General features: G+C 41.3%; 1 protein-coding gene across 2 annotated transcripts in view; it reads left to right on the top strand.

Moving 5' to 3' along the window:
* Positions 1-14,628, top strand: part of CARMIL1 (capping protein regulator and myosin 1 linker 1) — a 239,530-nt gene that overhangs the window by 125,614 nt on the left and 99,288 nt on the right. For both annotated transcript variants that reach the window (XM_084850112.1, XM_084850111.1), the window contains exons 9-12: positions 4,447-4,522; positions 6,647-6,735; positions 7,520-7,614; positions 10,676-10,762. In XM_084850112.1, coding sequence (XP_084706238.1) covers positions 4,447-4,522; positions 6,647-6,735; positions 7,520-7,614; positions 10,676-10,762 — 347 coding nt within the window. The remainder of the gene's footprint in view (positions 1-4,446; positions 4,523-6,646; positions 6,736-7,519; positions 7,615-10,675; positions 10,763-14,628) is intronic.

Raw genomic sequence — 14,628 nt, 5'->3', positions numbered from 1 at the left:
TTACAGGGCATTGTGGGGAAAAGTCATTTCTCAGCTATTTGCTGCTGTCCACACGCCAGAAAAGCCCACAGTTGGGAGGGGCAATGTGAAGAGGCCTACTAGACAGCACTTTGTCAGGGGCTCCGTAAGTCTCGATGGTTTTTGGCCCCCTTCCAACCCTACTATTCTACGACTCTACGAATCCTGGACTTGGCTTGCAAGGTTATTATGGGGCGGCCATGTCCATGCTGTCATGCAGCTGAAAACTAACCTAACTTTTGAACGTGACAGACTTTGTCTCCTGAGCTGAGATCTCTAGGGGGAAAGAGAAAGTGCCAAAACCCTTAACTTGTATCAGTATAATGTATGCCCCTTAATTGGAGGGGGATAGGGAAGAATTTGTGAGCTTTTTTTTTTTTTTGACAGAAATGTATCAATACATTGTGTCTTCTGGTATTGATCATGATTGGCCTGGTTTATCCATCTGGAAAGCAGCACAAAACCCATCTCCTTGAATACTAGCTTCCTTGCTAAGGCACAGCTTCCTTTTGTTGCAAGTCCCCTCTCACATTCATTGTTTCCTTCCATATTTGCATGATCATACTGTGGTGTCTTAAAACCTCAGACTATCGAAAGTTGACTGTCAGTGGGATTGGAGTACTTTGTAACTGTTCTGTATTCTTTTATGTATCTTTTTGTGACAACCAGTGTAGCAGTCATCAAAGATAACCTAGTTGGATAGATTGCCTGAATGTCTAATCTATTAAAAACCTTAGTACTACATATTAGAGTATGGGAAGAAGTAGTCAAAAATAATATTTGCTGATCTTTAACCATTTTGGAATATGCATCAAAATTGTGGTTTCCATCAAGTTTCGAAAGTTCCTCTTAATTGCCTGCTTCTTCAACTAGAGGTGGGCATACAAGCCAAATTCGAGCTCGTCAAATTTCTCCAGATTCCACCTTGAAACTGATTCCATCTCATGTCTGTATCAGATTGCAAGCTTTGTTTTTTTCTTTCCACATAAAAATCCATATTTCCCCCAAATGTACTCATCAATTGTGCACATGTTTGAAATGTACACATTCTTCTCTCATCAATTCAAATGTGCTTGTGCACATTTTTCAAAAGTATGCATTTTAATGAGAATTTTTCAAAAGTACGCACTTTTATGTACATTTTTCAAATGTGTATGCTATTTATATATAAACCTATTCATCCATTTGTCTGCTTACATGTTTACGCAGGAATAAATGCACAGGCCAAGATGCAAAGAACCATTAACTGCATATGCGAGGGGCCTTTGAGCTTGTGTTTCTTAAATAGCACTCCGCCCACCTAATACCACATAACTTGAGAGGACTATCAAAAAATTGTGATATAGTTGAGGATCTTGCTGTTAAAAAAAAAAGAAAAGGAAAATCTCATTAGGTGTGCCTGGGGAAGTCCTTAGGCACAGCTAAAGTAGTTTTCTGGTTCCCGTCATAATGGCTGGTTCATAATTTATTTATTATTTAGCTGTATAGCCTGCCCTTTACCTTACATTGTTGGTGCAATAAAACAACTTAAAACCACTGTAGTGGCTGTAGTGTAGTCATGGTCACTCTTCCTTCTCCTCACTATGTACAAACCATATTTTGCTCAATTTGGACATCATTGGAAAATGGTAGTTTGCTCAAACCAGAGACAGAAAGAATCTGAACACATGAGGGAAGGACTGAAGGCAAAGACAGAGCACGTGAACCTAAATCCTGTTTTTGATGGCTAAACTGTGGTTTGGCCCTTCTGTATGAAGTAGGCTAATGTATAGCTTTCCCACATTTGTATGTATTTGGTTTTTTGTTTATGCCAATATAAAATACACGTTGTTTTGTAGTTGAAACTTGAGCATGAAATATCTCTAAGAAAACAGACAAGTACTCTGAAGAAAACCAATTTGTACTAAAATGGCTTGAGCTTCAGAGTGATTGCTGTGATTTAAATTCCATTGTATGATTCAAGAATGTTAAATATATTTATATGAGCTATATTTGAGCTATACAGCATACTAAATGCTGTGATAACACTTAATAAGATTTCACTATGGTTAGCATGCAAGCATTTAACAGTGTGCCTCTAATTTCACGGAGAAGCTGACAGAGGTACAGCATATCAAATTAAAGAGGCTAAGATTAAAGGAAAGAAAATCATGTTATAATTTTACTTGTATAATACCCCTTACAATTAGAGGAGAGCATGTGTGGATAGTGTTATGTTTTGCGTAGGTGTCCAGCATGCTTAGAATATAATGTAATCCCAGAAGAGAGATGAGAGATGTTGGCTGATACATTCAGATTTAGCATTATGTGAAATCATCTGACTGCCTAAAGTCTTTTAGCTCTCAGTTATGATTACAACGCTGATTAAAAGTGGCGCAAACTGATAAAAAAATGTAATTCAGTAGCTGAAATAATTTCCTAACCAGGTGCTCACTCATTAATGAACATATGCCTGCTCTGAAAAATCAGACTAAACAGATTTGTTTGCATTTTACCTTACCACCTCCAGTTCATAAGAGATCTGTACATTTATGAAGCTCTCTAAAATTTGTAATCATTACATGTTTCATGTACTTTGGCTCAAAATAATAATACATTTAACAAAAATAATTGGATTAGATCCGATTTTAGTCATTCTTAAAGTACACACATAGAAATCAGTGGGACTTAAGTCATGCCTAACTTAAGTCCTATTGATTTTAGTTGGTTCACTCTAAGTATGACTTCTCTTAGTATGACTAAATCTGGATCCAGCCCATATATACAGTACTGTGCAAAAGTCTTAGGCCACCACCAGCTTTGTTGTTTTAGCAAAGTTTTAATGGCCATCCATAATTATTTTTTTGGTCTCTGTATTAAGAAGATACAAACAGAAAATACAGGAAATATGTACAGGCAAAAGTCAGTATTTAGTGTGACCTCCCTTGGCTCTAAGCACATGTTGAACTCTTTTGGGGAGACTGTCCTGAAGTTTTCTGAAGTAATACCAGGCTTCTTTCAGCAATTCCCAGAGTTCTTCTTTAGATGTAGGTTGTCTTTTATTTCTTTCTCTGTCCAAGTGATCCCATACTCCCTCTATAATATTCAGGTCTGGACTCTGTAGAGGCCAGTCCATGACTGTCAGTTTTATCAGCTGTTTTCCTCACTAAATATGATTTCACTGCATTAGCAGTGTGCTTGGGATCGTTATCATGCTGAAAACTGAAACCATTCCCAATCATGTGCTTTCCAGAAGGAATGGCATGATGAATTAAAACCTGTCTGTACTTTTCAGCATTCATGATCCCATCAGTACGGACAAGATCGCCAGCAGCACTGGCAGAAATGCAGCCCCAAACCAGGACACACCCTCCACCATGTTTCACTGAAGGCCGCAAGCACTCATTCATCCATCTCTCTCCAACTCTTCTTCTCACATATTGTCGACGATTGGACCCCAAAACTTCAAACTTGGATTCATCACTCCATAATACTCTTTTCCACTGATCCTCATTCCAATCTTCGTGAGCTTTAGCATATCTTAGCCTTTTCACCCTGTTCCCCTTCCGCAAAAGTGGTTTCTTGGCTGCTACCCTTCCACAAAGACCATTCCTGGCCAGGCGTCTGCTGTTACTCTAGTGTAAGGGGAAGTCACACTAAATACTTGCCACTTTAGCTTATGGAAGCTTTTTTTCTGATTTTTTTTCTATTGTTGAATACTGCATACAAATTTCCTGTATTTTCTGGTTGTATTCTAATGAAGAGACTGAGAAATAATTATATATGGTCATTATACCATTGCTAAAACAACAAATCTAATGGTGGCCTAAGACTTTTGCACAGTACTGTATATTAAACGTTGATGTAAAGCTGCACAAAAGCAAAGCAATAAGGAGGCTCTGGAGCCACTGTGGATACAGTCAGTCTTAAGATAAAATGTATAAGAAAGATAGAAAGACTAACAACAGAGTATCAAAATATATTTTAAGCTAAACGTTTTGACTTCCAGACTCATCAGTAGCTGTGCTGTTAACTGGGTATCAAGAGTGGTGGTTTTTTTAACTGCCACTCCTGATACATGGTTAACAGCACAGCTACTGATGTGCCAAAACATTTAGCTTAAAATATATTTTGATACTCTGTTGTTAGTGTGTGTGTCTCTCTCTCTCTTTCTCTCTCTCTCTCCCACACACACACACACGTACAAATTACCAAACAGAGAAAATATTAATTCCTATGAGAGAATGTTTACAATACATTTCTGGACAAAGGGTTACCACCTCTTTATTATCTAGTGGAGTTAATCCTTCCTTCCAACATATGTATGACCCCTATCTACTATACCCTTTCAGCTTGTAAAGATTATAAAATATATTCCAACATTTTCTCTATCTCAAGTCAGTTATACCCTGCAATTTTTTTTCAATATATGGTGCTTTTTCCCCCTAGGGATTTAATACCAATAGTTGCGGCCCTGGAATACAATCAATGGTTTACAAAGCTTTCCTCCAAGGACCTAAAGTTAGTAAGTATTAGGGTAAAGGGTGACTATCAGATATATGATTTCCTGGAACCTACTTTTATTGAATTTATGATAATCTTAGGTTATAACAGTCAGAATGAAAATATTGTTGCTGCAATTCTGCATGCGGTTCACTTGCAAAAATTGACAAATCATCTTATTTTTAGCTGTGTCAAGTAGTTTCAGATAATGAAGTGGTACATCCCTTTTTTAAGCAGTCCGGACATTAAGCAACTCTCTTGAGAGAAAGTTCCCTTCTAGGATTTTAAGTTTTTAGTTACTGCATTCAAAAGGAGCAGCTAATATTGGAATTATTTATGAGAGCTATTGTTTAAGTGTACCAGTGAGATTTTGAGATGGATTTTGAGATGGATTTTTGAGATGGATTGGCCTTGCTTGGATAGAGCTAACAATTAAGTTTTGTTTTTGTTTTTTAAATGGCGTGAACAGACCCAGCAAAGTCATTTGTAATTTGCTTCTGACTATAACATAAACTTGCAACTGGATTCTTCAGGCCACTCCCCAGGCACATGAGTTCATACAATTGGCCAAAAGGCTTCCCGGTGTCATTCCAAGTAATGTTGATTACTTGGTACTCTAAGAAGCTGTGTGAGTGTCTAAGAAGCCCATCTAGTAGTGCAGATCCCTTCCTGTATATTTTTCATTTGTTTTTCTTACCCCTTGCCACTGATTTTGCTTTGCGTCATTTTATTTTGTGCTATTTTGTTATTGTTTAAATTGTGACTTTATATCTTGTGTTCTTAAAGATTTATTTGTCCACCACCCTGACAAGTTTGTTTATTGGGCAGTCTAAAAAGTCATTCACATTATTTTTGTGTAATAGTGTTTTTTCATGGCAAGTGAGATAAAACTGGAGGACTGGACTTCATTTGTAAAGCCTAGGATGATGCAAAGCACTGTGTTAGGCTGGACCACTTCTGATATTTTTTTGGAGAATGAAATACCTATTAAATACAAGATCAAGATGAGCAGATAGAAAATTTTAAAAGTTAGCAAATAAGTACAGTAAAAGTAACCTTATTCTGTGTTCACATTGTGTCTTGCTATGGATGCAAGAATTGTCCGTGTATGTGACTAACTACAAAAGCATCCACACATGAATGTGGCAGGAGGGATAGTGGTTCACTGAATTCAACCACATTTTCCCCATAATAAATGCTCTTTTAATTTGCCACATCATGACTCTAAATTACCCCCAACTCTTGCTTACAGCATCAAGTGAAAGGCCCCTTCTTGCATCATGTGGGCTGCATGGTCACTAAGAAAAACAGCTTTCAGTGTGGTGGAAGATCCAAACCAGGGTTGTGAAGTTTTATGCATATGTGTACCCAGTCTCCTGTCCAAAACATTCACCAATCCGTGCCTTCCTATGGGATACTGGCTCTGATGTGGAGATTCTTTGTGTGATTCAGATGGGGCAGCCGTGTTAGTCTGTGGTATGAAAACAAAAAGAGTCTGTGGCACCTTAATTATTATGTATTACGTTTAAGGCGCAATCCTATAGCTGCTAGACAGCAGCTAGACAACCGTAGGTTTATTAGGTTTTCGGGAACCAACCACGGAGCCAGTGCTCCGAGGTCAGTTCCCAGAAAACCACTTCCCTACCACCTAGTAACAGGTGTGGTTTGTCCCCAGCTCCGTGCTCGTAAGAGCAGTATGGAGTGGGGGAAAAGGGGGTGTTCCTGGAGGTGGGAAGGGGTGGAGATGGTGGAAGTGTCATTACGACACTTCCTATGTGCTGTCTGGCCTGCCTCCCCCAGCTCCGGCTAGACATCTGAAATGCAGGATGGCCGGAGCACAGAGGAGAAGATCCCCATTGGATTGTGCCCTTAAAGACTAACAGTGTTTTATTACTAAGGCATGAGCTTTTGTGGGCTAAACCCACTTCATCAGATGGAGGAATGGATAGACACAAGATGGAAAATTTAATTCTTTGTGTGGTGATTCACTTACAAAAGTTTACAACCCTTCTGTGGAGACCGACCACCTGAAAGCAGTTTCTGGCACCCACGTCATGTATAGAGGCAGGCCATTATTTGCTACATTTTTAGACTGACTGTTGTGTTTTCTCTGGTACTTAATATTATACCATTATTGTCATGACAGTCAACTGATGTTTGTGAGCAGATCCTGAGAGTGGTGAGCAGATCCAATAGACTGGAAGAGCTAGTACTGGAGAATGCTGGTCTTAGAACGTAAGACAATTTTTTAATTAAATCACAGAAGTATTTTAGTGAAGTCTACTAGTATCAGAGGAAGCTATGAGTCTGGGGCTGCAATCACATATATACTTAGCTAGGAGTAAACTCATTGGGGCTTACCTTTGAGTAGACTTGCACTATGAATTGCTAAAATGTACATAACAAAAATTGTGCCTTCATCTATATGACTTCTTTGCAGGGCAGTTAAAAACATATAACACTTGAACTCGTATAAGTGCATGGTAGATCTGTAAATAAGATTAGTAAATGATTAAAGGGAAATCTTAAGAGAGAAAACATCAATCAGGCTGAGAAGAATGTTGTATTGTGGGAACAGGTCTGCCTTGGAGCAACCTTGTAAATGCATTTGAATGTGTTTTCTTTATACATTATGCGTTCTCTATATCACAGAGGCACATATATGCAAGGGAAATACCAAATGCTTTTTAGTATCCCTTTAGTGTGTAGCTCCTCATCCAAAAACACTGCAAACAGTGTGTGTTACTAAAAATAGACATATCTTCCCTGCCCCTTGCACACTTGCCTTCCTCCATGACTAGTGCAGCACCACACACAGAAACCCCGCTGAATGCATAATGCAGTACATGCGCAAAGCCACCCTTAATCTAAAAGAGAAGTGGTACAGGATTGCAGCATTATACCCAGCTTCCCTGATTCTACGCATACTTCTCAAGTAATCAGTTCATATCAAGCTCCTAAATATCGTGTGATGCAAAAGATAATATAATCCTTTTTATGGTTTTGTTCTTTCTTAAAGAGATTTTGCACAGAAACTGGCCAATGCCCTGTCCCATAATCCCAACTCAGGACTTCAAACAATTAACCTTGCTAGCAACCCCTTGGAGGACAGAGGTATTGTAACACTTACTTTTTCCTTCCTGATACAAGCCTAATAAGAGGATTAGTGTGATTTCATTCCGATTTTGTCTGAGTAATACAACATTCTGCCTAGTGTAATTGTTTTGTTGATATCTTTCGTTCATAGATGACCAAGAACTCTCTTTCTTCTTTTGTCTAGCTATTGTTGCTTAGCTTGGAGTGTAAACCAAGCAATGTTTAATAGTTATAATGGCAGTCAAGGAAGGAGGGGAGGGGAAGGAAGGGATCCCCGTTGCTGGGACCGGCCCCAACCTCCCTGCAAGGGAGGACCGCCCAGGACCCAGTCCCAGGACCCCCTTCCCAAAAACAGGACTGGCCAAACCTGGCCTTTCAGTCCCCCAAAATACCCGGTAGCCACCCTCGTAATCCAAGAGGCACTGAAATTAGCACTGAGGTTATGCAGAGCTACTACATTTTTCTTCAGCCCAGTTCACTCCTCCCCCATTCCCAGGGCATTGAGCATTAGCCCGACATGAGGAATTACGCTGCCGGTTTACGCTCACTTGGTCAGCCAGGGGCTCAGCATTTTTCAGAGCCCCAAAATTTCTGTCCCCAACTGGGCAACAGTCTTGTCAGGAAAGCCAGAGGGAAGTTGTTCTTCCAAAAGACGTAACTGGAGCCCCAGAATTTCGATCTGGAGCATCATCAGTCTTTCCTCCCATTCATGAGCTTCCGACAAGGTATGCTTCCAACTTTCTGTGCTCTCCTGCCTGCTGCTGCTACTGTCGGGGGCCAAGCATCAGGCTCTCCCGCCTTCTCCTTGCCAGCCGATAACCTTCAGCCATTGCAACAGCCACAGGGGTTGGCCCGCCACTCTCCTCCGGTCCGGAGATAAAAGCATCCAGCCTTGGCAGCTGGAACGAAACTTTACGGTCCTGTCCCGGACCTGCCCTAGCTGGAAACTGCATAGTTCCTAGCTAGCAAAATAACAAACCTTGGAGTGCAGTTCAAAAGCTCTCACACTTCACTCTCTCCAAATCCCTCTATACCAAACCAACCTGAATAACCTCAGTGTCTTATCCCACCTCTGCCACCATGTCAAGGAAGTGGGGGGGAAGGAAGGGATCCCCACCGCCGGGACCGGCCCCAACCTCCCTGCGAGGGAGGACCTCCCAGGACCCAATCCCAGGACCCCCTTCCCAAAAACAGGACTGGCCAGACCTGGCCTTTCAGTCCCCCAAAATACCTGGTAGCCACCCTCGTAAGCCAAGAGGCACTGAAATTAGCACTGAGGTTATGCAGAGAGATCTCACCAACTAAAGGTTGGATAAAGGTTTATTAAGATCAAAATAAAAGGGTAGAGGGAAAGGGAAGAATGGAAATAGCAGGTTACACAGAGGGTACAAAGCTAAATCACTTAATTACAAACAGAGAGCTTCATGAATGCACACCCAAGCAAAATAATAAATCTACCTGGCCTATCCTTACATACCTAAGTATGGATCTCCCTGGATAGCAACCAGCTGTCTGCAGGTCCAGGACCACCAGGATGAAGGGAGACCCCATGTCTCGGCCTCAGCCCACTTTTAAAACCCACCCTGGCAACCCAGGGCAGATTTTGCCTCAGCCAATCACTGGCTCAGTCCCTGGGTGGGCCGCCCTGGCCTCCAAGAGTCTGGAACTCCCCACCACCTCCAGCTGTTGGCACTTTCCAGGTAGCAGGCGCTGCATCTGGCCTTGGGCAAAGGGCTGAGGAACCTCTAGATTGCAAACAATACGAGGTGGTTACATCCAATGTGACAGCCTGACCCGATCTTATGGGGGAAAGCAGGCCATTATCCTTGAAAGTGGCCATCAATTTAATTAAGATGAGCTTGTTTTAATTTTACAGAAGTTGTTGGCATTTAAGTTAAAATAGTAATGGATAAATAGTTTGGAATGGAGGGGGGAAATTGGCCACAGAAAACGTTAGAACTTCCATAATATTCTCCCTAGTGACAGGTGTTCCTCTTTTCAGTGTTCTATTTCACATGGTTTTGAGTAAATAGATGTATTCGTGTCTGGTAGTATAAAGCTTAAATATTACCATATATTTCAACGAACGAGGAGGTTCTTTCTGTCATCAGTATCATAAGCGTCTAGAGCAACCTGTCAGTGCAGCAATAATGAATGATAAGCTTATCGGTGTATAGCACAACACTGAATCATGTTTAAATCCCCAGGATTCAGTCTAAGTTACGAGAAGTGTCAGTTAAGTAATTCAGCGGGTCTGGGTACTTGTCCATCATCTGATTTCCTGTTCCTTTAAAAAATCTAAATATTTAGGTCTTCTTATGTATATATCAAACAGTAGGAATTCTCATTTATTTCCTTACATATTTCAGAAGTAGCTACACATTAGTATGTCCTCTTCTTGGTAAAAGTCTTATTTCACGTAAGAAATTGAAGTTAAATAGCTATGTTTTTCCCTTTGGTGGGAAGAGACACAGACATATATTTTATTTTTACCACCAGTACATCCATTAACTTCAAAAGAATTGTCTTTATTGTTTAAAACTTGCCATTCCAATAAAACCAATTTACCTGCAAGTTAATTTCCATTGATTTCAGTGGAATGTATTAACAGTAAGTGTGCTTAGGGTCATATCCTAAAGGCATCACTGCACTACAAATTCATCAGTCTTATACCAGTCTTAGTTAGACTTCTTAGTTAGAGAAGCCCTCCCAGGACTACAGTCCTAGGTTACCTAGGGGAGGAGAATGATTATTTTTAAGCCTCTGGTGTAGATGTGTCATAAGTAACAGTTAAGATATGAGAACAAAGCATCACTTTTATTACTAATATACCTCTTTTTATGCTTCTTAGCCTCACTGCAGCCTTGCAAAATAGGTTACTGTCTCATTTTACAAACCTGACTTGCCAGAAGCCAGACTGCGTCTATATTTGAGCAGTGGTTTGAACGTAGCTTTTAAGTTCCAAGCTCAATGCAATGTCAATTGGATCATATTACCTGTCAATGTAGAAATGTAAGACTGCTTTTGATGTAAACACTTCCCCACTTTTGGTGTGGGGCTTTGTTTTGTTCTTTTACAGGTGTGTCCTCACTAAGTATTCAGTTTGCCAAACTACCAAAGGGGCTGAAACAATTAAATTTATCGAAAACCTCATTATCACCTAAAGGTATGTTTAATCAATGTACTTCATTATGACACATGAGCTGCCTTTTTGGCATCTGTTGCCTAAATGCTTACTTCAATTCAAAACATTTCTAGCATGATCAAGTTGGCAACATAGAGTCGGACCATATCTTGCATCACACTACCACTGTTAAAAAAAAATGGGCTGCTGTCCCACTGGATGCTCTGGTCTAGACCAGTGTTCTCCAGTGTGGAGTGCACAAGATGATCTATTGGGGTGCACGAGCCACCTGATAATTGAGCAGTGTCCTGCTACCCTGATGAGCTACCATTGTGTGCAATGATGGTGGTGGCAGGGGCAGCAGCAGGATGAGATGGGAACTGAGAGGGAAGGTCCATGGCATTTCTCGGCTCCAGTCCTATCCTGCCTCTGCCGTGGCCACCGAGAGCGACTGCGCCAGTCTCTGCCAGGCACGGCAGAGGAAGGCACAGTTGCTTGCTTGGCTGTGGCACCAGGGTAGCTGCCATCCTGCCAAAAGAGAGTGAATTTGTTCCACATTTGCTGACCTTTTCTGTGATGACAAGTGGCTGTCAGTTGTATGCTGCCTAGCAGATATTTTTGAAAAGATAAACACACTTAATCTGTGCCTTCAAGGTAAAGGTTTTAACCATGACTGAGAAAGTAACTGCTTTGTGAAAGAAACTCGTGCTATGGAGGGAGCATTTTGAAAATGGATGTTTGGAAATGTTTCTGTTGATATGTGATTTTGTTGCCGAAAATGATGTAAGCGTGTCACCTATAAAAACTCCATATCTGCACATTTTAAAAACTTTGAAATGGAATTTTCTAACCTGTTTAAAAATCTTCCAAATGAAGAGTTTTGGTGGGTTTTGTTACATTTTGTTAAAAATATAAAAATGCATCACCTTCCGATTAGATTAGAAAACTGATTGACATCAGGGAAGATGGAAGTTTACTAGCTGAATTTCAACAAAAACCTTTGCATAATTGGTGGATGGGATTGAAAAATGAGTATCATGATTTAGTAAGTGCAGCACTTCTTCCATTTGGATCTACGTATCTTTGTGAGGTGTCTTTTTCAGCTATGACAGCCATTAAAACCAAGTATTGAAATAAACTGAACTTAGAACTGCTGGGAGAGGTTGTCCAGAGTTTTGGAGTTTGGTGCCACCAATATGCTGATGACGCCCAGCTCTACTCCTCCTTTCCACCAGATTCCAATGAAGCTGCTTCTGTCCTTAACCAGTGTTTGGCATCAGTAATGGACTGGGTGAGGGAGAACGAATTGAAACTTAATCCAGACAAGACAGAGGTGCTCCTGGTCAGTCGAAAGGCAGATCAAGGAATAGGGATTCAGCCTGTGTTGGATGGGGTTGCATTCCCCCTGAAGACAGTTTGGGGGTGCTCCTGGATTCAGCCCTAAGCCTAGATGCTCAGGTTTCAGCAGTGGCCAGGAGTGCTTTTGCGCAGTTAAAACTAGTGTGCCAACCACGCCCGTTCCTGGAGATGTCTGATCTGGCCACAGTAATACATGCCTTAGTTACATCCTATTTCAATTACTGCAACACGCTCTACGTGGGGCTGCCTATGAAGAGTATTCAGAAACTGCAGTTGGTCCAAAGAGCCGCTGCCAGACTGTTGATTGGGGCTGGCTACAGGGAGCATACAACTCCCTTGTTTAAACTGCTTCACTGGCTTCCAGTCTGTTTCTGGGCACAATTCAAAGTGCTGGTTATGACCTGTAAAGCCCTATACACTTCTGGTCCAGGTTATCTGAAAGACCGTATCCTCCCTTATGAATCTGCCCGTGTCCTAAGATCTTCTGGGGAGGCCCTTCTCTCAGTCCTACCACTGTCACAGGCACATTTGGTGGAACCCTGGGAGAGGGCCTTCTCAGTGGCTGCCCCACGGCTGTGGAACGCCCTTCCCAGGGAGGCTAGGATGGCTCCCTTCTTGTTGTGTTTCCGGAGGCAGGCTAAAACATTCTTGTTCCAGCAGGCCTTTGGGACATAGTTGGAACCTGGGGGTAAGCCGCTAAAATGCTGTTTTAAAATGCTGTTTTAATGTTTTTAATATAGTTGTAATTGTATTGTTGTTTAATTATATTTTAACTGTTGTATATTTTCATGTTTTGATTGTATATATTTTAATGTTTGTAAGCTTCCTTGTGTCCTAGTACTGGGAGAAAGGCGGGGTATAAATATAATAATAAATATAATAATAATAATAATAGTAATGATGATGATGATGATGATTATAGAAACAGACCTTTGAATCTCTGTATCACAAAGTGTCAAACCAAGATTTTCAAAAATAATGAAGCATCTTCAATCGCATTGCTCTCACTAAACAATATTATTAATAATAATATTTTTTTAGTGAGAGCAAAAAGGGTTTTTATACCATTAATACATTATTTTTTTTAAAAAAAAATACTGTTTATTTCATCTTTAACTCATCCTTCTTTAATTTCTGTTTTTTATGTATGTTTTATAATGTACATAATATATTAGTACAGTAGTACGTGTATATCATTTAGAAATGAATTTACATATATTGGGGGTGTGCGTGCTCAAAGATCTTTTACTGATAGGAGTGCGAGATCAAAAAAGTTTGGAGACCACTGGTCTAGACCTTAATAATTGCTATTGGTGTTAACTGAGCTCCAATTCAGTGGCAGAAAAAATGGGCAAACACACCGCAAAAACAATTATTTACTTACTTACTTACTTACTTACAATATTTATATACCGCTCCCATCAAAGATCTCTGAGTGGTGAACAGCAAGATAAAAGAATAAACCCCCATAATTATTAAAACATTTTAAAAGAACAGATTCTGAACATAATAAACCGCAGATGGTCACTCAGGGAAAGCCTCTCGAAATAACGTCTTCAGGAGGTGCCGAAAGCAACACAACGCTGGCATCTGCCTGACCTCCAAAGGCAAGGAATTCCACAGGAAGGGGGCTGCTACGCTGAAGGCTCTCTTCCTGGTGGACTCCAACTGGGCCATAGGCCATGTAGAACCACCAGGGACATGGCCTCTGATGTCCTCAGTGACCGGGCAGGTTGGTAAAGAAGGAGGCGCTCTCTCGGGTATCCTGGTCCCAAGTTGTTTAGGGCTTTGTACACTAGTACTAATACCTTAAACCTGGCCCGGTAGCAAATAGGCAGCCACTGCAGTTCCCTCAGCAGAGGAGTTACACACTGAAAAGGGGCAGCTCCCGACAACAGCCGAGCTGCTGCATTCTGCACTAGCTCCAGCTTCCGGGCCAGCCTTAAGGGCAGCCCCACATAGAGCGCGTTGCAGTAATCCAGTCTTTAGGTTACTAATGCCTGAACTACTGTGGCCAAGCTATCCCTGTCCAGGAGAGGCCGTAGCTGATGAACCAACTGAACCTGGTAAAAGGCACTCTGAGCTGCAGTGGCCGTTTGGGCCTCCAGCAACAATGATGGATCTAGGAGTACCCCCAAACTACGAACCTGATCTTTCAGAGGGAGTGCAACCCCATCCAGAACAGGCAAAATGCCTATCTCCCAGACTCGAGAACCACTTACCCACAGGGCTTCTGTCTTGCCAGGATTCAGCTTCAGTTTATTGGCTCTCATCCAGCCCATTACTGAGTTTAGACACTGATCCAGGACTTGCACGACCTCTCCTGATTCAGATGTCACAGAGAGATAGAGCTGCATGTCATCGGCATACTAATGGCATTTAGCTCCAAATCCCCTAATGACCACTCCCAGTGGCTTCATATAGATGTTAAACAACATTGGGGACAAGATGGTGCCCTGCAGGACCCTGTAGCTCAATTGCCAAGGGGCTGAGGAATAGTCACCCAATGTTACTCTCTGAAATCGACCTGTAGGTAGGACCGGAACCAC

Source organism: Heloderma suspectum, chromosome 4 (genome assembly GCF_057233095.1).
Source record: "Heloderma suspectum isolate Gila_16-S chromosome 4, 16-S_ref, whole genome shotgun sequence".
NCBI lineage: Eukaryota > Metazoa > Chordata > Lepidosauria > Squamata > Helodermatidae > Heloderma > Heloderma suspectum.
The sequence above is the reverse complement of the archived record's forward strand: the minus strand, read 5'-3'. Positions and strand labels throughout refer to the sequence as shown.